Source organism: Salvelinus sp. IW2-2015, linkage group LG14 (assembly GCF_002910315.2).
Source record: "Salvelinus sp. IW2-2015 linkage group LG14, ASM291031v2, whole genome shotgun sequence".
Lineage (NCBI taxonomy): Eukaryota > Metazoa > Chordata > Actinopteri > Salmoniformes > Salmonidae > Salvelinus > Salvelinus sp. IW2-2015.
Genome location: NC_036854.1, coordinates 21,739,392 through 21,765,054, shown reverse-complemented (window position 1 = coordinate 21,765,054; position 25,663 = coordinate 21,739,392). Strand labels below are relative to the sequence as shown.

The 25,663-nt window shown below is 43.9% G+C and overlaps 2 protein-coding genes across 8 annotated transcripts in view; one reads left to right on the top strand and one right to left on the bottom strand.

The window, feature by feature from the left end:
• The first annotated feature begins 1,647 nt into the window (after nucleotides 1-1,647).
• LOC139028723 (angiopoietin-related protein 7) lies at nucleotides 1,648-11,771 on the top strand. Its single transcript, XM_070446776.1, is given in 9 exon segments — nucleotides 1,648-1,651; nucleotides 3,307-3,380; nucleotides 3,382-3,771; nucleotides 6,492-6,611; nucleotides 6,706-6,820; nucleotides 7,091-7,228; nucleotides 7,618-7,831; nucleotides 9,359-9,557; nucleotides 9,840-11,771. Coding segments are annotated over 9 exon segments (1,401 nt in total). The 3' UTR covers nucleotides 9,987-11,771.
• A 6,119-nt stretch (nucleotides 11,772-17,890) lies between these two features.
• Nucleotides 17,891-25,663, bottom strand: part of snx9b (sorting nexin 9b) — a 29,272-nt gene continuing 21,499 nt past the window's right edge. For 2 of the 7 annotated variants that reach the window (XM_023999731.2, XM_023999727.2), the window contains 15 exons: nucleotides 25,346-25,511; nucleotides 24,867-24,902; nucleotides 24,118-24,241; nucleotides 23,745-23,832; nucleotides 23,471-23,596; nucleotides 23,151-23,268; nucleotides 22,839-22,969; nucleotides 22,598-22,701; nucleotides 22,405-22,508; nucleotides 22,242-22,319; nucleotides 22,041-22,117; nucleotides 19,669-19,758; nucleotides 19,273-19,387; nucleotides 19,032-19,123; nucleotides 17,891-18,650 (listed from right to left, as the gene is read on the bottom strand). In XM_023999731.2, coding sequence (XP_023855499.1) covers nucleotides 18,603-18,650; nucleotides 19,032-19,123; nucleotides 19,273-19,387; nucleotides 19,669-19,758; nucleotides 22,041-22,117; nucleotides 22,242-22,319; nucleotides 22,405-22,508; nucleotides 22,598-22,701; nucleotides 22,839-22,969; nucleotides 23,151-23,268; nucleotides 23,471-23,596; nucleotides 23,745-23,832; nucleotides 24,118-24,241; nucleotides 24,867-24,902; nucleotides 25,346-25,511 — 1,497 coding nt within the window. In that variant the 3' untranslated portion in view covers nucleotides 17,891-18,602. The remainder of the gene's footprint in view (nucleotides 18,651-19,031; nucleotides 19,124-19,272; nucleotides 19,388-19,668; nucleotides 19,759-22,040; nucleotides 22,118-22,241; nucleotides 22,320-22,404; nucleotides 22,509-22,597; nucleotides 22,702-22,838; nucleotides 22,970-23,150; nucleotides 23,269-23,470; nucleotides 23,597-23,744; nucleotides 23,833-24,117; nucleotides 24,242-24,866; nucleotides 24,903-25,345; nucleotides 25,512-25,663) is intronic. The other 5 variants (XM_070446582.1, XM_023999729.2, XM_023999732.2 and 2 more) reach the window with 3 other exon arrangements.

Sequence of the window (25,663 nt, the reverse complement as noted above, 5' to 3'; positions counted from 1 at the left end):
CTATAGTGCGGCGCACAATTGGCCCAGTGTCGCCGGGGTAGGCCATCATTGTAAATAAGAATTTGTTTTTAACTGACTTGCCTAGTTAAATAAAGGTAAAAAAACTAACCTATCCTGGTCTCATAAAATACAAAACATGATGAAATGTTTTATATTTTTGCAAACGYGTAACATAAACTCAGCAAAAAAAGAAACAGCCCTTTTTCAGGACCCTGTCTTTCAAAAATAATTAGTAAAAAACCAAGTAACTTCACAGATCTTCATTGTAAATGGTTTAAATACTGTTTCCCATGCTTGCTCAATGAACCATACAAAATTAATGAACATGCACATGTGGAACGTTCGTTAAGACACTAACAGCTTACAGACGGAATGCAATTAAGGTCACCGTTTTGAAAACATAGGACACTAAAGAGGCCTTTCTACTGACTCTGAAAAACACCAAAAGAAAGATGCCCAGGGTTCCTGCTCATCTGCGTGAACATGCCTTAGGCACGCTGCAAGAAGGCATGAGGACTGCAGATGTGGCCTAAGACAGCGCTACAGGGAGACAGGAAGGACAGCTGATTGTCCTCGCAGTGGCAGACCACATGTAACAACACCTGCACAGGATCGGTACATCCGAACATCACACCTGCGGGACAGGTACAGGATGGCAACAACAACTGCCCGAGTTACACCAGGAACGCACAATCCCTCCATCAGTGCTCAGACTGGCCACAATAGGCTGAGAGAGGCTAGACTGAGGGCTTGTAGGCCTGTAAGGCAGGTCCTCACCAGACATCACCGGCAACAACATCGCCTATGGGCACAAACCCACCGTCGCTGGACCAGACACGACTGGCAAAAAGTGCTCTTCACTGACAAGTTGCGGTTTTGTCTCACCAGGGGTAATGGTCAGATTCGCGTTTATCGTCGAAGGAATGAGCGTTACACCGAGGCCGCTGGAGCGGGATTGATTTGGAGGTGGAGGGTCCGTCATGGTCTGGGGTGGTGTGTCACAGCATCATCGGACTAAACTTGTTGTCATTGCAGGCAATCACAACGCTGTGCGTTACAGGGAAGACATCCTCCTCCCTCATATGGTACTCTTCCTGCAGGCTCATCCTGACATGACCCTCCAACATGACAATGCCACCAGCCATACTGCTCGTTCTGTGCGTGATTTCCTGCAAGACAGGAATGTCAGTGTTCTACCATGGCCAGCGAAGAGCCCGGATCTCAATCACATTGAGCACATCTGGGACCTGTTGGATCGGAGGGTGAGGGCTAGGGCCATTCCCCCTAGAAATGTCCTGGAACTTGCCGGTGCCTTGGTGGATGAGTGGGTAACATCTCACAGCAAGAACTGGCAAATCGGTGCAGTCCACGAGGAGGAGATGCACTCAGTACTTAATGCAGCTGGTGCCAACCAGATACTGACTGCTACTTTTGATTTTGACCCCCTTTGTTCAGGGACACATTATTCCATTTCTGTTAGTCACATGTCTGTGGAACTTGTTCAGTTTATGTCTCAGTTGTTGAATCTTTGTTATGTTCATACAAATATTTAACAGTTAAGTTTGCTGAAAATAAAAGCAATTGACAGTGAGAGGACGTTTTTTTGTTGAGTTTATAATATGAATTGTAATTTGTAACATATAAGAAATGGGTATGGATATCCACAAATTACATAGAGTCAAAAATGTAACATAATACGAAATGGAGTGTTACGTATTTACGTACAGAATAAAACGAAATGTTCTGAGACCAGGATGACGTCCCAGCTCATCCCTACCCTAACCCTAGCTTCATGTCCACATCCATCGCATCAATACCCTAACCTAGCTCATGTCCACATCCAGCTCATCAATAACCTAACCCGAGCTTCATGTCCACATCCCAGCTCGTCAATACCCTAACCCTAGCTTCATTTCCACATCCCAGCTCATCAATAACCCTAACCCTAGCTTCATGTCCACATCCCAGCTCATTAATAACCCTAACCCTAGCTCATGTCCACATCCCAGCTCATCAATAACCCTAACCCTAGCTTCATGTCCACATCCCAGCTCATCATAACCTAACCTAGCTTCATGTCCACATCCCAGCTCATTAATAACCCTAACCCTAGCTTCATGTCCACATCCCAGCTCATCAATACCCTAACCCTAGCTTCATGTCCACATCCCAGCTCATATAACCCTAACCCTGCTCATGTTCCACATCCCAGCGCATTTAATACCCCTAACCTAGCTCATGTCCAATCCCAGTCGATTAATAACCCTAACCCTAGCTTCATGTCCACATCCCAGCTCATCAATAACCCTAACCCTAGCTTCATGTCCACATCCCAGCTCATCAATAACCCTAACCCTAGCTTCATGTCCACATCCCAGCTCATCCCTAATCCTAATTTCACAGCATCTCCCTCCCTTCTTCCTTCCTTCCTTCCCTCCCTCCCTCCCTCACTTTCCCTCTCCCTCAGGGGAATCCTCTAAGGTGGATTATGGGGATAAGATGTCCACTGTGTTACAGCCACACTGCTCTAAATCACTCTTTCACACGGAGAGATAGACAGAGAAAGAGAGGTGGAGATTGGAGGAGAGAAGGAACGACGGAGACGGAGAGGAGAGGAATGGGGAGGGTCTTACGACCAGGATGGTGTAAGGACAGGGGCGAGAGACTGGCCAGGAGAGAGGTAAAGAAATACCAAACTTCTTTGTTTACAGCAGCTCTGTAGCTAACTCTGTACATGCACAGGGGGGTTCTATACTGGGTTTCTTGTTGGGTTTTATTGTGTTGTGTTGTATGAATAAATAGAATGACTAAATAGTATGTTGTTTTGGAGGGGGGTTTGAGATACATTGGCCTATGTATTTGTGTGTCAGTAAATGCTACTCAGTCATTTGAAAACATGTATATCAGTTATGATGCAATTCAACTATTATAACATGGTAGGTTCACCTAGTAGTCATTTCAGTGCTCAGAGTTCACACGCTATTAGAGCAGGTCAAAGGTTGTGGTTGGGAGGTGGGCATTGGTGTGAACTATGAATATGTGAGACATAAGTGTCTGGACTACGATGGGGCGGCAGGTAGCCTATTGGTTAAGAGCGTTGGGCCAATAGCTGAAGTATCGCTGGTTTGAATCCCCGAGCTGCCTAGGTATAATAATCTGTTGATGTGCCCTTGAGCAAGGCACTTAACCCTAGTTGCTCTGCATAAGAACATCTGCTAAGTAATGTAATGATGATCTGGTGGTACATGTAGGCCTACCAGTGTGCAGTGATTTTATAGTACTAAGGCTTTTTTGCTATTCCTACAGAGAGAAAGCTAAACCTGAACCTGAACCTGCCAGTCTCCAGAGCCAGACAGACCACTCTCTCTGACCAAGCTAGGACGTTCCAACCAGAGGAGAACAATGGCCTTTCTACCCCCTCACTGTACCCCCCTCTTGGGCTTGTGGCTGGCTCTGTGTCTCCTCCTGGTCCGGGAGGTCCATGGAGAAGACCCTACTAGTCATCAGATTGGCGGTGGTGGCGGGGGCTCCCAGTGCGGGGACTACAGTAACCAGGTGATGGAGGATGGGATGTGCCGTCTGGTGGCCACCCTGCCCCAGACTGAGGACCAGCGCTGTCCAGACATGTTCCGTTGCACAGACGAAGTCTCCTATTGGCTGCATGAGAACGAGGAGAGGAAACAGCAGATTCTGTCGCTGAGGGAGACCATCTCAGAGCTTCAGGAGGAGCTGAGGAACCACAGGCACCGTGTCAAGGTTCTGGAGCTGCAGGTGGGTTCTAGAGATAGAACTGGAGGAATAGGCTAATGGTGTAGAGAAATAGATGGTGTTCAAATTCTAGAACTAGAGTTCAGGGAAAAACAAGTAGGCCAGGGTTATAAAGCTTCATGGAAATAAAAGTTCAATGACTGAGACACAGTGCTCTAGTTTCTGTATGAGAGTGTAAGGCTGGAGGTGAGCCACTGCTTCAGACTCAGAGCAGGACATGTGCCAGTGGTCTAGAACTGCAGGTGAGCAACTGTTCTTGAGATACTGCTGTGATTACTTTACGTTAAACTGAATGCTAAAAGCCTCCGGAACACGCTCTAACCCTACGTCATAAAGGAGGACTTCAGCCAACTAACACACATGCTGTAGACACACACATGCACACTGACACCTGTCTCTGTTACTCCCCCTATGCTGTGGCAGCCGGTAGCGTACGGTATCTCCCCAGGTGTCCCTCCCTCCTAACAAGTCCTTGACCTTGGCGCTAAGGGGATTAGCCCTGGGTACTCTGGCCTGGCTCTCCTGGCCCTTCTCCACCACGTGCTGCCTCGTGTGCCTGTGGCACTGGGACTCAGCCCTTTGGCTAACCATGGCTTTTACCTGGTCTTTGACGAAAGGGGGTAGTGCCACTGGGATGTGGTTTGGGATATGGGCTGGGAATATAGCACCTGTAGGTGGGATGGTTTCTTTACTATCAAATGAGGAGAGACAAACTTATCACACAAGTCAGAGTTATACTTAAACTTAAACTATTTAATCACTTATTAATAAGGGTGTAGGTCAATACAACGCACACATATAAAGTAAATCGATTGAATGATCTACGATAATGATGGCTGGTCGTCGAGTTACCCTCAGATGACTCGTTGAGAGCCCTGAGACAAAAGTACAAAGGTATTTTATAGCTAAGATACACCCCTTTCAACCTACATGATAAACAACAGATGTATAGAATGGGTCACAAGGTTAAGATTTGTATGAAAGATACTTATAATTCACAGCAGACAGTATCTGCTGTAAAAACAGTTATGTTTGTGTAGAGACCAGTGTCTGGCACTGGGGTCATCTCTCCCTGGTAGCATATAGAACAGAAACATTAACTCATGCTCTGGAATGCAGTCTCTTTAGGTTTTATCACCCAAAAGACATCATAAATCTCCTGTCAGTGTTATCTCCCAGAGGCCCATCCTCAGTAGAACACACACACAATAGTTATAAAAATCCTTTATTCTGTTGCATAAAACAACCATTTGACGCAATAAAAGTATTATAACATAATCTTGTAATTTCCACCATAATATGTGGTTGAATCCCCTCTGTATGTCTGTCTGTCTCTGTCATTTCCCTTTTTACTCCTTTCTCTCACTCTCTCTGCAAATCTCTTTTTCTGGGGTCATACAGTATATTGCCCCAGTACTATATCCCAACACTTCTCACCTTATTACAGGGGAAAAGGGCATAGCAGTTACTGCATAGCAGACTTTTCTTAGCATGTACAGAACATCTTTGTTTTATGAAAATGTACTTATTTATTTATTCGATATTTTCAAGGATGAAATCTCTTGAGATGCACCATCTCGTGTCCAAATAAAAAAAAATAAACAAACAAACAATACTTAATAACAAGAATAATATGGCAACTACGGTCTAAAAATAATAAAAATGAAATAATAACAAAAAAAAGTACATTAACACCATAAAAAAGTTAATAGGCCTACAACTAATAAAAACTACTGCTAACACTACTAATACAAGTAATACAACTAAGTACCTATAATACATAGATACAATTTACAAACATCTTCACATAGTGATGCTTTTACTACATAAAAACACAAACAGTTTGTTCTTTTTGGCTTTTCTTATATTCACTGTGTGATTGTAATGTCCTGATTTCGGTATGTAAATTATTCCAGTCAGTTGCACCTTTGTATCTGAAAGATCTTACTCCAACCTCATGATATACCCTAAGAATTTGTGATTGCTACTGTTGTTGAAAGGAGTAGTGTGTCTTGTAAAGTGAGTATATACAGGGCACAGGAGGTTGGTGGCATCTTAATTGGGGAAGACGGGCTCGTGGTAATGGCTGGAGCGGAATTTATGGTATCAAATACATCAAACACATGGTTTCCAGGTGCTTGATGCCATTCCATTCACTCCGTTCCAGACATTATGAGCTGTCCTCCTCCCCAGCAGCCTCCACTGATACAGAGAGATTTAAATAGATACATATAGAAAGAAATTGGTACCAATGCAGTTGTCTTCTGTTAGACAGTGACAGACCATTTAGTGATTCACACATTGTGCAATGATKTGTCTTATAATGGCATCCAGGAATCAATCTTCAAAGATGGATATAAATGACATCTCATTCATAAAGTAAGGTCTTGGTTGTGTTTTTATAGATGATGTCACCATAGTCTATTATAGGAAGCAGCAGTTGGGTTACTAAGGTCTTTCTAATGGATACAGTAAAACAATTCTTAGATCTGTAATCTAAGCTTATAGTTCATTGTTTTTCGAATATAATCATTGTGCTTTTCAAAAGATCATTCAGAATATATCCTCAAACCCAGATATTTCAAACAATCAACACTTTCAAGCATTGTTCCATTACTTGAATGGATTTTGAAATGGCCAGCTGTGGAGTTTATTCTTTGCTGTGTACATATCCATGCATTGTTGTCTTAATGTGTGTGTGTGTGTATATATATATATATCAGAGCGAGGAGAAGACCCGTATTAACTCATCCTTGGAGCATCGTTTCCATGAATTGGAGACGCACTATGCCGAGGCCACCACACTAGTGCACTTACAAGGGACCCTCATCTACGACCTTCAGGTACACAGTATAGTACACATCTTATAGTACCAGTAATGTAATAATCTATGTACATTTTTCAAACATGTTGAGAGCTTGTTGCCTGTCTCTCTAGGCCCAGATCCATAACCTGTCTCGGCTGGTAGAGAGCGTACGGAGGAACCCTGGCTGTATGATCAACATTGTCGGTACCAGCCCTCAGATGAGTTCAGAGGAGGCCCTGCATCCAGGTACACATACACCCATTCTTGATAAACAGACAGACACACACACACACTATCAGCTATATATAAGTACATTTTATTGCCTTATTTTGGACTTATTTAACATATCTACAATTCATTGGAGCCAAGGTCTACAATTTACCAGTAGGGGGAGACAAGCCTCTTTAAAAGTATTCTCTGAGCCCAATATCCCACTGTTCATCTCTGCTCAAATACTGCATTTTTAAGTTTGTGTCAAATACTGATGAAACACTCTATGTTTTCCCTGTCCGCCAGAGGTGCAGCATGTGAGGAACTGTCCTATAGATTGTGCGTCTATCTACTATAATGGTGTGAGGCGCTCTGGTCTGTACACGGTGGTGCCTTCACTGGGGGTCATGCCTGTCGAGGTTTACTGTGACATGGAGACAGAGGGTGAGGGTTATATACACTCACAAGTGTCACACATGAACAGAGTTGGTTTTTGGTTTGAAGAACCAGTTTGATCAGTCAATAACGCTTCCTCATAATGTGTGTTTGCATACCTTGTACACTACCAATGCCAAGAGTGTGCAAAGCTGTCATCAAGGCAAAGGGTGGCTATTTGAAGAATCTCAAATATACAATATATTTTGATTTGTTTAACACTTTTTTGGTGTATATGATATGATATGATTCCATATGTGTTATTTCATAGTTTTGATGTCTTCACTATTATTCGACAATGTAGAAAATAGTAAAAACTTGAATGAGTAGGTGTTCTAAAACTTTTGACCAGTAGTGTATGTTATATTTAATGTATACGTATCCTCTCCTTCTCCCAGGTGGTGGCTGGACAATGCTCCAGCGGCGTGTGGATGGCTCTGTGACCTTTGACCGGAGCTGGAGGGAGTATAAGGACGGGTTTGGTGATTTGCATTCTGAGTTCTGGCTGGGTAACGACCACATCCATGACCTTACGAGCCAGGGAGACTATAGCCTCAGGATCGACCTGGAGGACTGGAGCAACAAGCACAAACACGCCCTCTACGAGAGCTTCAGAGCTTCAGTGGGATTTTTAGAGACAAACACTCCTCTTACGAGAGCTCAGGTGTGGGGTTAGAGACAAACACGTCCTCTACGAGAGCTCATGGTAGGGGGTTAGAGACAAACACGTCCTCTACGAGAGTTCAGTAGGTGGGTTAAGAACAAACACGCCTCTACGAGAGCTTCAGGTGGGGTTAGAGACAAACACTCCTCTACGAGAGCTTCAGGTGGTGGTTAGAGACAAACTACGCTCTACGAGAAGCTTCAGGTGGGGTTAGAGACAACACGTCCTCTACGAGAGCTTCAGTGGGGGTTAGAGACAAACACGCCTCTACGAGAGCTTCAGGTGGGTTAGAACAAACCTCACGAGTCCTCTACGAGTAAAGCTTTCAGTGGTGGGTTAGAGACAAAACACGCCTCTACGAGAGCTTCAGGTGGGTTAGAGACAAACACGTCCCTCTACGAGAGCTTCAGTGGGTGTAGAGACAAACACCCTCTACGAGACTTCAGGTGGGGTTAGAGACAAACACGCCTCTACGAGAGCTTCAGTGGGGGTTAGAGACAAACACCCTCTACGAGAGCTTCAAGGTGGGTAGAACAAAACACGCCTCTACGAGAGCTTCAGTGGAGGGTAGAGACACAAGCACGTCCTCTGACGGAGCTTCAGGTGGGGTTAGAGGACAAAACGTCCTCTACGAGAGCTTCAGGTGGGGGTTAGAGACAAACACGTCCTCTACGAGAGCTTCAGGTGGGGGTTAGAGACAAACACGCCTAGGCATGCATCCACATCACACACAAACATTCTACCAATAGAGTGCCTTTTGGGTAGTGTGATGGGTAGTGTAATTTGAACATTGTCATTAAGAAAACATTTCCAACTTCAAGACGTTAAATTAAGAAAAATTACTAGAAAACGGACTGTAAAAGTGACTGGGTTGACAATTGAATCTTTATCAGCCGTAACTCCCCATGTGACAGGGGGAATGGAAGCTTGTTGTGTGGAACAGGAAGGGGAATTGTATGCAAGCTTAACAACAATATTTTAACTTGTTAAAACATTTCTAGCCTATAATGGGTAACAGAGTTGACATGTTATACTCGATGTACTCAGTTTTCCAACACAAAACACCCCAAAAATTGTAGAACCATCTCACCTGCTTCTACACTATGATTTGACTATTAATGTTCAATGTTCCTTTTTCAAAATAAATAGTTTTACCATATTAAAACGAGAGTCCAGTTCACGTTTCAGGGTAGACCTTAAACCTGAGGGACAAATGTTAATTAATCACTTTAAATAAGTAAAAACCTCAGAAATTACTTGTCCAAAGCAACAAAATAACCAGGGCTTTACAACAATAGTGAAAACTTGGGAAAATCTTGGGGTTGAGTGGTAATTTTGGACATTTCAAAATGGTAATTTTCTGCGAATTTTCCATTTTTGTTTGAATGAAAACACACACTGTTAATGGGATTTGGAATGACCTAGACATTCTCTTTTGGGTGGCATTTTAACTTCTGCTTGTCCGTATCTCCATACAGTGTGGATGGGGAGGACAGCCAGTACTGTCTCCATGTGTCTGGGTTCAGTGGGACGACGGAGGACTCATTCAGCTGGTACCATGACAAGCAGGGCTTCAGCACCCCCGACACGGGCAACATCTGTGCTGAGATATCCCACGGAGGCTGGTGGTACAACCAGTGCTTCTACGCCAACCTCAACGGAGTCTACTACAGAGTAACAACCTCCCCATACAGACACACACACTGCACAATAAATTACCTTGTCAGATAGAATGTGAATGGTATGTGAATGTTTGATAGAGGTATGTGTGTAATGATAATCAAAAGTATATTCATAACCAATCAAACAATCAAATGTTTTTTATAATCCCCTTTTTACATCAGCAGTTGTCACAAAGTGCTTTACAGATATTTACAGACCTATAGGTATCTGGTCACCGGTATTCCTCCCTGTTACCACCCTGACCGCTGACTGACTGTGTTTGTGACCCCACAGGGAGGCCGGTATTCCCCCAAGGGGAAGAACCCTCTAGGACCAGACGGAATCGTGTGGTATTCCTGGAAGGACTCGGACTACTACTCTCTAAGGAAAGTCAGTATGATGATCCGCCCACGTACCTTCCGCCCACGCATGTCGCCCTGAGAAACCACCGCATGGCCATGACAACCACCCCTGATGACAGTCAGGCTCCATGATGGCCCGTCTGATCTGATGACATCACCACAGACGTACATGCTCCACACTTTTACAGTGAAATGTGCTGTAACCTTACTCACTGGTCTGGACAAGGAGATGGATTTTCAAAGTGTGCACATATTTTTGAATGTGTGTGGATATATTTTTGCATAATGTTTACATTTGCATATGTGGCCATGCCACCAATAAGCCTGAAGTTCAGTGAAACAGAGCAACAGACTGACAGGCACAGGAGGCTGGTGAGGCGAGGACGGCTCATAATAATGTCTGGAATGGCGTGAATGGAATAGTATCAAACACATGGAAACCACATGTTTGATACCATTCAATTTATTCCGTTCCAACCATTACTGAGTCCATCCTCCCAAATGAAGGTACCATCAGCCACCTGTGCTCAGTGAGAAGCTCAGTCCTGGATACTGTGGCATGTTGTGACCAATACAGACAACAACAGATATTGTCCAGTGAACTCTGAGAAACAAGTATTGAATGGAAGGGGTGGCACACGTCGAGTAGTCCTTTGTGTGTGTGTTGACCTGTCTAGAAGATGGCTGGAGTTATATAGATTCCACAGTCCTGTACTATAATAACATGACTGTGCCAAACTAACAGCCTATTGCTGGAGGGAAGAAGGGGAACTTCCCTCCTATAGATCCACAGTCAGGTGGACAATATACTATACAGTACATACCATGCTATATATTATACCATACATAATATATAGAAGAGAAAATACACTGTTTAAACTGCAATGTGTGTTAGTGTGAAGACTAAGGGCTGAATCCCAACTAGAAAAACACAAAACTCAGATTAATTTAAATATAACGCTCTTACATTTTAGCAGATGCTCTTAACCAGACTGACTTAAAGGAGCAATTAGGGTTAAGTACCTTGCTCACGGGCACAGACAGATTTTTCACATAGTCGGCTTGGGGATTCAAACCAGCGAACTTTCGGTTATTGGCCCAACACTATTAACCACTAGGCTAACTACCGCAGTTCTTAAACTGCAGTTAGCGTTCAAACACAAGGAAGTGTGGGTGTTTATGGCCTTGTGTGCAGAATGAGATATTTAACTATTTGTGTGTGTAGAGTGAGATACACTACATGACCAAAAGTATGTGGCCACCTACTTGTCGAACATCTCATTCCAAAATCATGGGCATTAACATGGGAGTTGGTCCCCCCTTTGCTGCTATAACAGCCTCCACTCTTCTGGGAAGGCTTTCCACTAGATGTTGGAACATTGCTGCAGGGACTTGCTTCCATTCAGCATCAAGAGCATTAGTGAGGAGTGGCACTGGTGTTGGGCGATTAGCAGTCGGCGTTCCAATTCATCCCAAAGGTGTTTGATGGKGTTAAGGTCAGGGATCTCGGGGGCATTGTCATGCTGAAACTGGAAAGGGACTTCCCCAAACTGTTGCCACAAAGTTGGAGGCACAGAATCATATAGAATGTCATTGTATGCTGTAGCGTTAAGATTTCCCTTCACTGGAAGTAACGGGCCTAAACCGAACCATGAAAAACAGCCCCAGACCATTATTCCTCTTCCACCAAACTTTACAGTTGGCACTATGCATTTGGGCAGCTGACGCTTGGCATGGTGATCTTAGTCTTGTGCAGTGGAAATGCTGGAAACCTGTTTTGAGGCCAACATTTTTAGCAAAAACAAATACATTWAAAAAAATTATAATTGGGGGAGCATGTTACTAATAAAGCTGTATACAAACACAGTGTCTTTTTTGTTTTTTGAGTARGGCAACTCCAAAATGCAGGTGTTTCAGCCTAGCTCAGTGTTCTGTCACTCATGTGGACACTATGTCACCGCCAAGTCTAATGGTAATGCAAYCTTTATTTAACCAGGTAGACCAGTTGAGAACAAGTTCTCATTTACAACTGCAACCTGGCCAAGATAAAGCAAAGCAGTGCGACAAATACAACAACACAGAGTTACACATAAACAAACGTACAGTCAATAACACAATAGAAAAATATATGTACAGTGTGTGCAAATATAGAAGAGTAGGGAGGTAAGCCAATAAATAGGCTATGGAAGCGAAATAATTACAACTTAGCATTAACACTGGAGTGATAGATATGCAGATGATGATGTGCAAGTAAAGATACTGGGGTGCAAAAGAGCAAGACGATAAGTAACAATATTGGGATGAGGTAGTTGGGTGTGCTATTTACAGATTGGCTGTGTACAGGTACAGTGATCGGTAAGCTGCTCTGACTGCTGATGCTTAAAGTTAGAGAGGGGGATTTAAGTCTCCAGCTTCAGTGATGTTTACAACTAGTTCCAGTCATTGGCAGCAGAGAACTGGAAGGAAAGGCAGCCAAAGTAAGTGTTGGCTTTGGGGGTGACCAGTGAAATATACCTGCTGGAGCGCGTGCTACGGGTGGGTGTTGCTATGGTGACCAGTGAGCTGAGATAAGGCGGGGCTTTGCCTAGCATAGACTTATAGATGACCCGGAGTCAGTGGGTTTGGCGACGAATGTGTAGTGAGGGCCAGCCAACGAGAGCATACAGGTCGCAGTGGTGGGTAGTATATGGGGTTTTGGTGACAAAACAGATGGCACTGTGATAGACTACATCCAGTTTGCTGAGTACAGTGTTGGAGGCTATTTTGTAAATGACATCGCCAAAGTCAAGGATCGGTAGGATAGTCAGTTTTACAATGAGGCAATGATCGCTGAGATCCTGGTTGAAGACAGCAGAGGTGTATTTAGAGGGCAAGTTGGTCAGGATGATATCTAAGAGGGTGCCCATGGTTACAGATTTAGGGTTGTACCTGGTAGGTTCCTTGATAATTTGTGTGAGATTGAGGGCATCGAGCTTAGATTGTAGGACGGCCGGGGTGTTAAGCATATCCCAGTTTAGGTCACCTAGCAGCACAAGCTCTGAAGATAGATGGGGGGCAATCATTTCACATATGGTGTCCAGGTCACAGCTGGGGGCTGAAGGAGGTCTATAACAAGCGGCAACGGTGAGAGACGTGTTTCTGGAAAGGTGGATTTTTAAAAGTAGAAGCCCGAATTGTTTGGGAACAGACCTGGATAGTATGACAGCTCTGCAGGCTCTCTCTGCAGTAGATTGCAACTCGGCCCACCTTGGCAGTTCTATCTTGTCGGAAAATGTTGTAGTTGGGGATGGAAATTTCAGGATTTTTGGTGGCCTTCCTAAGCCAGGATTCAGACATGGCTAGGACATCTGGGTTGGCGGAGTGTGCTAAAGCAGTGAATAAAACAAACTTAGGGAGGAGGCTTCTGATGTTAACATGCATGAAACCAAGGCTTTTACGGTTACAGAAGTCAAGAAATGAGAGCACATGGGGAATGGGAGTGGAGCTATGTGCTGCAGGGCCTGGATTCACCTCTACATCACCAGAGGAACAGAGGAGGAGTAGGATAAGGGTACGGCTAAAGGCTATAAGAACTGGCTGTCTAGTGCGTTCGGAACAGAGAGTAAAAGGAGCAGATTTCTGGGTGCGGAAGAATAGATTCAAGGAATAATGTACAGATAAGGGTATGGTAGGATATCAATACAGTGGAGGTAAACCTTGGCATTGAATGACGATGAGAGGTTTTGTCTCTCGAGGAACCATTTAAGCCAGGTGAGGTGGGGAGTGAAACAAAAGGGATGGATGAGGCATATTGAGCRGGGCTGGAGGCTCTACATCGAAATAAGACATCGTAATCATAGCGTCCAGTGAGTAGCTAGGCGAGCTGGAGACACGGCGATTCAGACAGCTAGCGGGCCGGGGATAGCAGGCTAGCAGAAGGGTCTTCTGGGGATGTCGCGACGGTAGAGCCTGTTGAGACTGCCTCGGAAGGTTACGTCGGCAGACCAGTTGTGATGGATCGTCGAGGCTCCGTGTTGGCAGTAAAAGGGTCCAGGCCAATTGGCAAAATAAGTATTGTAGCCCAAGAAATTGGCTGATGGACCTCTTCAGCTAGCCAGGAGATGGGCCTAGCTCGAGGCTATCTCCAAGCTAACTGGTGCTTGCTTCCGGACAGAGACGTTAGCCAGGAGTAGCCACTTGGATAGCAGCTAGTTAGCTGCGATGATCCGGTGTAAAGGTTCAGAGCTTGTGGTAGTAATCCGGAGATGTGGTAGAGAAAAAGCAGTCCGATATGCTCTGGGTTGATATCGTGCTGTGCAGGCTGGCAGGAATTGACTCGGCTGTCAACACGGTCAACATCATACTTTCAAAATCTTAGCTAGCAGTCATCATCATGAATCAAGTCGACAATCTACTGGCAAATCCTTTTTTTAAATGTATTTATTTTATTTCACCTTTATTTAACCAGGTAGGCAAGTTGAGAACAAGTTCTCATTTACCATTGCGACCTGGCCAAGATAAAGCAAAGCAGTTCGACACATACAACAACACAGAGCTACACATGGAGTAAAACAAACATACAGTCAATAATACAGTAGAAAAATAAGTCTATATAAATGTGAGCAAGTGAGGTGAGATAAGGGAGGTAAAGGCAAAAAAAAGGCCATGGTGGCGAAGTAAATACAATATAGCGAGTAAAACACTGGAATGGTAGATTTGCAGTGGAAGAATGTGCAGTAGAGAAAAATAATGGGGTGCAAAGGAGCAAAATAAAATAAATACAGTAGGGAAAGAGGTAGTTGTTTGAGCTAAATTATAGATGGGCTATGTACAGGTGCAGTAATCTGTGAACTGCTCTGACAGCTGGTGCTTAAAGCTAGTAGGGAGATTTTTTTATTATTGTCATATTAAGAGAAATAATGAAGAGAAATGATAGATTAAACGTATTGGTGCTCATCGGCCAAAACATTACCACAACAAGTTAGAAATCACAAATTCAACAATGAGTGGTTTGGAAGGAATCAGTGACAGTGGCTAACTGCAAGCATTGCAAACCAATCACTAGCCTGCTATTCAGTGGAATGGCTGTGTGGTTCCAAATCTGCGATTAAGGTGCTGTTTTCCAGTTTAAAATGATAAACATTCAACATTGGCCATGCTGTCAATGAAGCATAATTTGTACAGCGCTCTAAACAACTTAACTTGGAACTGCGAAAACAACTGGGAAGTCGGGAATAAATGGCTGGGAAAATACATTTTGAACGGTCATACTCGGAACTGTAAATCTGGCCTCTTTCTACAGCTACAACCTGAAGATCAATGACGTTATCATGATTCGAACTTGTTTTTCCCCCCAGAGTTCCCAGTTGTTTTGAAAGCACCATAAATCCAGAGAATGACAGACTTTGTATGACAAAATTTGCCCACGAAGGACCGCCGCGCCACCTTCCTGTTCAAGTGAGCACAGCACAACAAGGTGAGTCCAAAAATGTATTGTATGCTCCTGCATAAATTATGTAATATGCCAGGTAGATATGCATACTGTAGCTAAGAAAGTAATACTAAGTGTATGTTGTGCAGTAAGATGTTAGTAGCCCATGTGCCGCACCCTAATAATTTGGTCCATATACCCCTCTTAATTTTGCCTACTGTTCTGACTTGGTGGTGTACATGTAGCCTTTAACCTGTTTTAGAGAAATGTAATCATTGAATATTGTAAGAGCTTTCATTGTCTGCTTATATGCCCCCTTTATTTATCCTATGGTTCTTCTGACTTGGTATACAGAAAGAACACTATAAGAACGGCCCATGTTCTGAATTCTGGCGCTGTACATTTCAATAGTGCTAAACAAATAGTTATATTGACTACGTCCGTCCTACTGTAGCTCGCTCAGTCTTAATCGAAATTACAGATTGCCATCACCTTATACCATAGTTTGTACATCTCAATTGTCAGTAGACACCACATTTGTATTAGCAAGTCAGCCATATTAGCTATGTTTTTTTAAAAGGCAGTAACTGAGGCTGAATKAACTGTTTCACTGCCAGACAAGGCTCCGCTGATAGCCAGGTGCAGCAGCGGTAAGACGTTGGGACTGCTGTTGGGACAGCTTTATGTAGGCCCTAACAGTTAGCAGGCACCGTCTGTCACCGTTATAGTGCCATTAATGTATTGTTTAGTGTTGTGTAGTGGCTTTGCTGGCATGCATCCCACTTTGATTTATTTTCCCCCATCAAGATTTACATGCTAAAATCACTACTGGTCTTGTGTGCGTGGTGCGGCTGCTCGGTCATAGAAACCCATTTCATGAAGCTCCCGATGAACAGTTCTTGTGCTGACCTTGCTTCCAGAGGCAGTTTGGAACTCGGTAGTGAGTGTTGCAACCGAGGACAGACAGTTTGTATGAGGACAGACAGTTTGTACGAGGACAGACAGTTTGTATGAGGACAGACAGTTTGTATGCACTACAGCACTCGGTGGTCCCATTCTGTGAGCTTGTGTGGCCTATCACTTCACATCTGAGCCGTTGTTGCTCTTAGACATTTCCACTTCACAATAACACCACTTACAGTTGACCGGGGCAGCTCTTGCAGGGCAGAAATTTGACAAACTGACTTGTTGGAAAGGTGGCATCCTATGACACTGCCATGTTGAAAGTCACTTAGCTCTTCAGTAAGGCCATTCTCCTGCCAATGTTTTTCTATGGACATTCCATGGCTGTGTAGTCGATTTTGTACACCCGTCAGCAACGAGTGTGGCTGAAACAGCCACATCCACACATTTTAAGAGGTGTCCACATACTTCTGTATATATAGCGTATTTAACTCTTTATAGAGTGAAATATTTAACTCTTTCTGGGTGTAGAGATAGAGACCCAGCTGCACCTGATTTCAGTCAGAGCTGGGTGCAGGCAGAGTACAGGGTGAAAGACCTCTTTCATTCCACCCTCATAATCAGCACAAACACACTCTTTGACGCTCCGCTCTGCTTATAGACCAACTCATTCTCATTCCTATCCATCTCTACAGAATTTTGAGACGGGGGAATAAGGGGCCTGCTGTGTGTGTATATGAGTGTGTGTGGGTGGGTGTCGTCCCAAATACACAAGTCCGGCAGAACAAGACATGACTCACACTCACTCCCACAAACACACTCAAAGAAATGCAAACGTGTACACGGAGAGTACAAATCATTTTTATTAAATCAAACTTAATTTCTCCTCTTTCTGGGTGACAACGTATCGCAAATATTTCTATACATAAAATACCTCAACAACCAAAAAGCACATGCATCAGATAGAATATAGATTTCTTTGTATTTATGTGACGAGAATAGAAAGAGGGAGATTAAATAATGATTGAAGATTGCACTGCGGTATTAAGTGGAGTGAGGCAGAGAAGAGCTGTCATAGACACCTGGATAAAGGCATGGCTGTGTCCCAATTGTCTTAACACATTTCCTTACTAACCACTGCTATGTAAGGATTCGATAGGTGAAAGCAATATTGTGAAACCGCTCAGCTGTTTTTGAAGGAAAGAAAACAAGGAAGCAATTTATGAGTATTGGGACCCAGCCACCATGTTTGGCACTGGCTTTGGGAGAAACATTGGCTCGCTGATGTTTGGCTTCCATGGACGAGCAGTAGGCTCCCATTGCATAACCTCTAACATTCCCCATCGGAATCTGTCCTTCCAGAAGGGAGAAAAGCAGAACTCCATGTTTTGGGAAAGATATGAAAAGTAAAAAAATAAAAAAATCAGGCAGGGGGGAATGAGCGAAGCATGCAGTTCTATTTTCTACAGAACGTCAACAAGGCACAGTGGCAGGAAAGGGTCGAGCTTCCTGTTAGAGATCGAGGAAGTGAGTGAAGGAAGGGGCGGGGCACTGCCAGCAGTGTTCAGACACACTCACAAGCAAGGGGCGTGGTGACATTCTCTCTCATATCTGCTGGAACTTAACTGACAAGGCATAATGCAACATCTCTACTCTGAACTGTGAGTGTGTTTCAATCACACACAAAAAAAAAAAAATAATTCTGTTGAAATGCTGTGATTAAAAAATGCTGTGATAAGGTCCATTTGATGACCAGGAGATAATAAAGAACCATGGAGCAAAAAACAACATCCACAAAGGCGTGCTTGGTCATGGGAGAGATCCATAACACATCCATCCAAACATTACCAGGGAACCAAGGTAGGGAACTGTAGGTTTACTATAATGTGGAACTGAGGAAGTCATGACTAGCCCATGGATTCAGTCAAACAAGGAAATGCAAACAGTATCCTCTTTGCCAGGGGAAGAGAGCTGCTCTTTGACCTCTGCATTTTGAGTGAATCACTGAGGCAGTGAGGGCAATGCTTAACTGTGCAATATGTTCAATGAGGGCCTGAATGTTTGTCATGTTACCCTGACCTGAGACACAGGAAGAAGTCAGTGTTGTTTCCTGTGGGACTGGGCTGTTTGGTGTTGTATGTGGCACCCACTGTGCATCAGGCACTGCTGCAATCCACCCATCTGGGTTTCGACTGTCTACACCTCTTCCTAAACAGTTCCTAGACTGTTTAAAACAGATTACATTAGCATCATTAGCTAACGACTGCAGGAAATGAAATTGCACTGAGCGCAAAGGGAAAAAGCAACAGAGTGAGAAATAGAAAAAGAGAGATCTCTTGGGTGTTGAGCTGTTTCTTGCATTTTCAGTCTTAGGAGGCAGGTTTACATGGTGGTGAATTGACTGTGTGCTTGCTTCAGCTTCTCAGCAATCTGCCCAAACCAGGAATAAAGAGAAAGATCCCATTGAAAGCCATGTGCTGAATGCCTAAATAAAAACATTCATCAGATTGGAGCATTGTTGATGGACTACTATTTGTATGTACAGATGCATCTATTCATAGCAGTCCCTCTCATAGCGGACCTTGTGACCAGGGTCGGAGACAATTGCATGTAAGCATGTGGAAATGACCCGTTCATTAATATAATTTCAATGCTAGCAATACTCATTTGCTTTAGATCCACTGTCATTCAGGCAAAGAACTCATAGGTTTTCTATTTGAGAAGAAGCTACTGACATTTTAGCTAAAATTGTGTTTCCTGGCTATGTGGGAATGTTTCTTTGTACAGGGTGGTCTGGATGACTGTTCTTACCGTCTCGTAGAACTTCACTTGCTCCTCCAGGTACAGCTGCATCACCCTGTTGTAGTCGTAGATACGGTTGCTATGGAAGTGGTTCATCTCAGCTGTGGGCGGGGAGAAAACAGGAAATCCACTGTCACGTGATGTAGTATAGATGATGGAACCATCTCTTTATACGCCACAGGCTTACAGTACCTTGTGCTAGCACATTTAACCACCGCTAACACATTTAGCATTAGCCCAGTAGCCTTACCTTGTAGTGCATATGACATGGTGCCAACACGTTTAGCCATGGTCACTTTGTCTTGAGGGGTRATCTTGCTAGCTGCCACCAGCCGGTCTCCCTCCTTCACCTTCTCTATGGCCGCCTAACAGTGAAAAGACAGAGCAGTCTTCAGCTTTACACAAAATCCTAGGGATTCAACTTTACAGCTATACTGGATTAAACATGGATCTACATTAATAGCAAAGACACTGTAGGTCCTAACCAAAATAAAATGGTTTTGTTCTTTTAGCAATGTTATTTTCATATGGTTGTTATTCTCTCGCTCTCTCTCCTCTGCCCTAGGCTCAGTATCATGTGAATACCAATCTCTCCCTCCCTCCTTCTCTCCCTCCTTCTCTCCCTCCCTCCCCTGTAGGAGCCTACCTTGTGTACTCCAATGGTGTCAGGGAAACATCCCAGAAGGCCTTTGTACTCATTGTTGTTCTCCATGAGGAAGTGCAGGTCTTTCCTGGGCTACAGGGAGAGAACATGGACAATTACATATCAATCACACACACAGCCGCACAACCCAATATCCCCTGCAAACAGAGCAAAAGCCAATTCGCATAACACTTTTAGTACTGAGCCAGAAAAGCCAATGAACAAGATGAGTACAATAATACAACTGTGACATCATCAGAAAGAAATGTAATAGCAATGTCTCAAATTGCAAAAAACAGGAAAACACAAAAAACGATAGAAAAATGACCAAAAACAGAGATAATAAAGAACCATGGAGGGAAAACAATCATTTTTTGTGTTTTCCTATTTTTTGCATTATGCAAACATTTGGAACTGACATTATATATATATATATATATAATGTATATATATATATATATATATATATAGCACTGTGTCTGAGTGCTAGTAACTACCCAGGACTGGAAGTACACAGCTAATGCTAATGATTGGTGGAGGTCAAAAAGAAGTCAAACAGAGTCTGGACCAAGGACAGAAACCTCTGGACTGGAGCAACACATGCTTACCAGAGGAGTCCTCCATGTGGACGCTGCTGCGACAACATCAAAAACAGGGTGGGGCTTTGATTTCAGTACAAACCACACTACACCATCATAGATAAGTCAGAGAACTGATATTCAAACATTATGTTCAACTGAACTATCAGAGGAACGTAGGGAACATATTTTGCTCTGGTTAGTGCTGGTGGCCTTAAATGAATGTCATGGAGTAATCATACAAGTCTTGACCTCTTCCCTTCAGATAACACACACCTCACACACAGGATGCTTAGTGAAAGGGTCAAAAGAAGGTCAGAACTAGGATATAAAACAGACACTGTGAAGCCACAGGAAACGCACGCGGACATCCAGGAAGTGACATCAGACAGGAGCCGCTTGGGGCGATGAAGAGAAAAGAGAGACCAAAGGAACGGGAATAGAGCACAAGGCCTCTGGGGCTACAGGAAGTACACAGAGCAACAGGAAATTGCCCCCCCCCTCGCCCAAAGCTGCTCCTCAAAGTGTACATTCCCTCAAAGGCTTATTTTGGATTCCAAGGCCTCAACAACAACTGAGACCAAAAAAACAAGGCTACGTCTGATGTATAGCACACATTTCCTTTGAAATACTAATAAACTTATTTACAGCCCTTGAGCAACTACACTCTCAACAGGAGACTCTTCAGCAGCCTCTGAGTGGAATAATCTGTCTGTGTTAAAACTATTCCCACTCTGAGTAGCATTAAAAGGAAGGTGAAATCCTAGTTAATGGATAGTGTGCTTATGTGAACAATCCCTCCTAGCCCAATGATKATGACCAAATAGAGTTCCTTTGTGWATAGTGTGTTCTTATGACTAAGTAACCAAATTGACCTGCCAATTTAGATATATATTTTTTTATCCTGCCACATTATGCAAAACACTATCATGAAAGAGGACCACAATGGAAATAAGTCATAGACCTTTGTGCTTTTTTGTGTTCATCCTCAATGATTCTTAATCAATTCAATCATTTTGTATGCATATTGTTGGATTCTAGCTTGAAATATACTTATTCATTTTACTATACTAAAACGTATTGATACTTTACATGTACAAGGAATGTATATGTTGGAGTCAATAAAGGGTGGATAGGAATCTGTTGTATGGAAATTTATTGAGTGAGTGCAGAAAGTTCATATTCTGTTCCTAAGGAGGGAGGTAAAGGGCAACAGTGTAGTTAGTCTCTGTTAAGGCAGGCCAGCTGCGGAACTAGAGAGGAGTGTGGAATTCGGCTCGAGGTTAAGTCAACAGATGAAGTGAGAAGAAACCTCTGGGAGGGGGGCCAGAGGGGCCCACCACAACAACCCTCCTACTACAGTCCTATCTCACACACATACACACCCACCAAGGTTCTAGCATCAGGAAGGGCCATGGCTACACCAGTGAGAGAAACCAATTAAGTTCCTGCCTAGCGACAGAGATGTATTGGCTGTCTAGACGTGTAAGGAGTTGACCCTGCCTAGTAGGATGTTATAAATATATGTGCTTGTGTAATCATGCTTTGTCTTTGCAGCTGTATGACCCAGTGGGTGAATAAACTTGGTTTGAGATTTTTCCTAGTCATCCGTTTGAGTTTTTACTCTGTTTGTTCAGAACCTAACAGAACCTTTTAAATGATCAAATAAAATAAAATGGAAATTCAATTCTGACACTGAAAATAACCACACATTCTGATCATTTCTTTTAACCCAGAGGAGATACAGGGTTAAGAGAGAGAACTGCAGGTTATGACACATCTGTACTGGTACTGTACCTGCTCAGCCACCATCTGAGCTATCTCCTCATAGGTCTTTCCTGCTGAAGTCATGGCATCGGTGAGGGTGGCCTCTCCTGCAGATACAAGAACCTGTTTTTTACATTACACGCAACAACACTTATATTGAACAATCTAAAACATACAGAGATCTATATATATCCCATTTAGTGGAGTAAATGTCTGTCCAAGCAGGCCTACCTTGGTATCCACTGCTGGTGAAGACAGACGAGAGGTTCTGGAAGGCCTTGCCAATCCTCTGGTACTCTTTGGGCAAAGCTGAGCACACACACAGATTCGGTCATGTGTCATAACTATGTAGCCTGCATAGCTGCTGTGTAGTGTTTATGTAGTGTATACATACGTCCTGTGCATCTCTTCCAGTGCTCCTGGCCCACTGTGAGGAGGTCCTTCACACCATCATCCATAGCTTTGGTGAAACGACTGAACTGATCACACTTCTGCTCCCTGTTACGCAATGGAAACAAATGAAGAAAAACAGCCCATAACATTTCATATTGTGTATGTCTGCTGCAGAGTGGTGTGATGTCACTCACACTTCGATGGGGTCCAGGTCGGGGGCTTCAGGCTCTATGGAGGAGAAGATCATCACTCCCACATCCTCGTCTTTCTCTGCTTTTCTCTTCCCTGTTTTCCAGTCCTGCAACAACACACAGTGCTCAGTAGCCAATCCTCAGTGTCACTACCAGTCCTGTACAGTCAGAGCTCCATGTCCAGTCTGATACTGCACCCCTCTGCTGTTCCTGGGGGAGGAGATGAGGAAGACTCCTACTGTACCTTCTCGTCCTTGTAGGTCAGGAAGAGTTGGAAGACGTCGCTGTTGGAGACCACAGGGTGCCGACACATCCTGGTCATCCAGCCCTGCAACCTCTCCATCCTCATCTTGATAAACTCCTCCTCAAAACGCCCTGGCAGAGAGGGAGGGAGGGGGAAAGGGAGAGAGAGCAGATATAAGCGGTGTGCATTGAAAGGAGCACCCCAGGCTCCCCATATACCTTCCTACATTAAGTGAACTCCTCTCCTATAGGATAGACAGAAGGTTTCTCAGTGGAGGAGAGAAGAGGAGAGGTTAGCAGGTCAGTCTCTCACCTGTGACCTGCTTGTCCGGTAGAGAGGGGATGGGGATGGCTGAACCAAACTTGTCCAGTAGCCTCTCATACAGCCAATCAAAGTGCTTGTATCGGTGATTGACAGGTCTGTTTGTGGTCTGCAAACCAATCACACAAAGTTAACATGCACTATAATGCCAATGGGTTGGCATAATATTGGCTTTCGGCAACTGCAGCTTTTCTCCGAGACAGCTCGTTATATCAGGCATTTGGACAATATATCTGTCCCTAGAAATGATAAAGCCAGAAACATGAATGACCATTCACATTGATACTAGTAGTGGTCCCACAGACACTTACGTTGGGTATGACATGGTACTCGATGTAGCTCTTCAGGCCGTACATCTTGGTGCCCTTCTTGGGGTCGGCTACGACACAGTCCAGCTGAGCCTCTGGATAGGACCACACTGGACCAACCTCCCCCATCTGAGACGGAGCAGAGACAACCCTACTAAATCCTACAAGATAAATCCTACAGCAATTTGAAGACTACAGTACAAAAGATTGCTAAACAACACAGCCAACCACTCTCCATTCAATGTCCAGTACTGATGAAAGTCCTCCACCAACTCACATAGATGGTTATCTTCTCCTTTCCCTTGGGTGGTTGCTTGCAGAGGAGGAACACCTCAGGACCAGACTTGGAGAACCCGGGGAACCTGCTCAAAGAGGAACAAACAAGGGTAAAGGTCAGGGGTTAAGTGTCAGGGGTTAGGTAGAAAGGGCCACTTGACAGTCTGGAAATCCAACGGCAATGGTTTAACAGAGTTGGGCTAACTATCCTCCACCAAACGTCTCAGATTCTAAACCGCAAACTAAGATGGCCAAACTCTGTATATTGACTCAATGTTTATCGTGGGTAAAATCTGGGTAAAAGTGGTCTTTAGGTCATGGCTAGTGTTTGTGGGTTCAGTGTGATGGTTTGGAGTAGTAGTCAGCTGTCTTACTTGTTGAGGGAGATCTTCATGGAGGAGCCAGTAGCCCCTCCTCTCTGGATGGCCCCTCCATCTCCAGACTCAGAGTTCGACTTCACATCATCCCACTCATCATCCCACTCATCGTCCTCCGCTCCTACCCACACACACACACACACACACACACACACACACACACACACACACCCTTAGTAACCAAATACATGGAAGAGAGACCATACAGCATAAAAAGCCTAAAACCGAGATCAGAGAACATGCACTAGACCAGTGGGTTTCAAACCTCTCCTCGAGTACCCCCAGACATTCTTATTCCAGAGCTAGCACACCTGATTCCAATCACTAATCATTAAGCCCTTGATTAGAGAATTAGGTGAGCTACTTCAGGGCTACAACGAAACATCTTGGGCGCCCAATGAGAGGTTTGAAGACCACTGCACTGCACTACCCCGTGCTATGTTTTGAGAGAAAAATTATAAATATACTGTACAGTATGTATCCAAACAGAAACAACAAACCTATTATATCAGTCTAGATAATCAGTTAGATATATCCTCAAAACCAACCAATTAAGTGTTAAGCTATAAATACTGTGAATAGCTTTCTTGAGAGAAAATACACACAATGCAAACACATGCCTGCAATAGAGAAAATAATGTACATTTACTGGTTATACACATGCCAGACATGTTCTTAAAACAAAAAATAGTCAACACTCGCACAAACAGGGAAACCCTCCCAGCAGGCAATGCATGGTGGGATACCTGACCAGTCAATAAGGTAGGGATATGGATAGATATCTTTGGAAGGAAAAAGAAGAGGCACTTTGTTATTTCGTTTATTCAATCAGTCACTTCTTTACTCAGGATATAAATAGTTGTAAAAACAGGAAGTGAAAAACCAAAGCCAGCAAAAACTCTGCAAAGGCAAGTGATCTCATAACTATCGATGACATCACCCTCCCCTGTTTAAGACCACAAAGAACCACACAGAAAATGCATTGCAAAACACCACTCTTCATGTATGCCAAAGGCTATATTCTTAAAACCCAGATAGTAACAATGGATTAAGTTCCTAAAAAGAGGGGGGKAATCATTTCTGGAGACATCTTTCTGCAAGTCTTTTGCCAGAAACTTGCTAAAGTAGGTCTTTACTACAGTATTACTAGCAAATTATTACCAAAGTGTTAAGGTCCATAAAGGGGCCCTCATTGCCATTTAGTTCCTCTAGAACAGTGAYTTACCTGGGCCCTGGTAGGCCTGAGGATGGCTCGGTGCTGTGGAGCCCCAGGGGTCAGGGGCAGCACTCTTGCCTGTAACGGTGCCCTCTGGCTGGGCCGCCCAGTTGTTGGAGGAACCTCCCGTGGTGTCCTGGTTCCATACCGACCACGGGTCTTTACCGTTACTCGCCTAGAGGAGCGAGAGAGAGGAGAGAGAAAAATAGGTAGGGGTAGAGGACAGCCTTTTTAACAATCAACCAATACTGGTTTTAAATGACTTGTCAGGGAAAGAAATGACAGGGTATATAACTTGACTTGATAGAAATTTGAATATAAGACTGC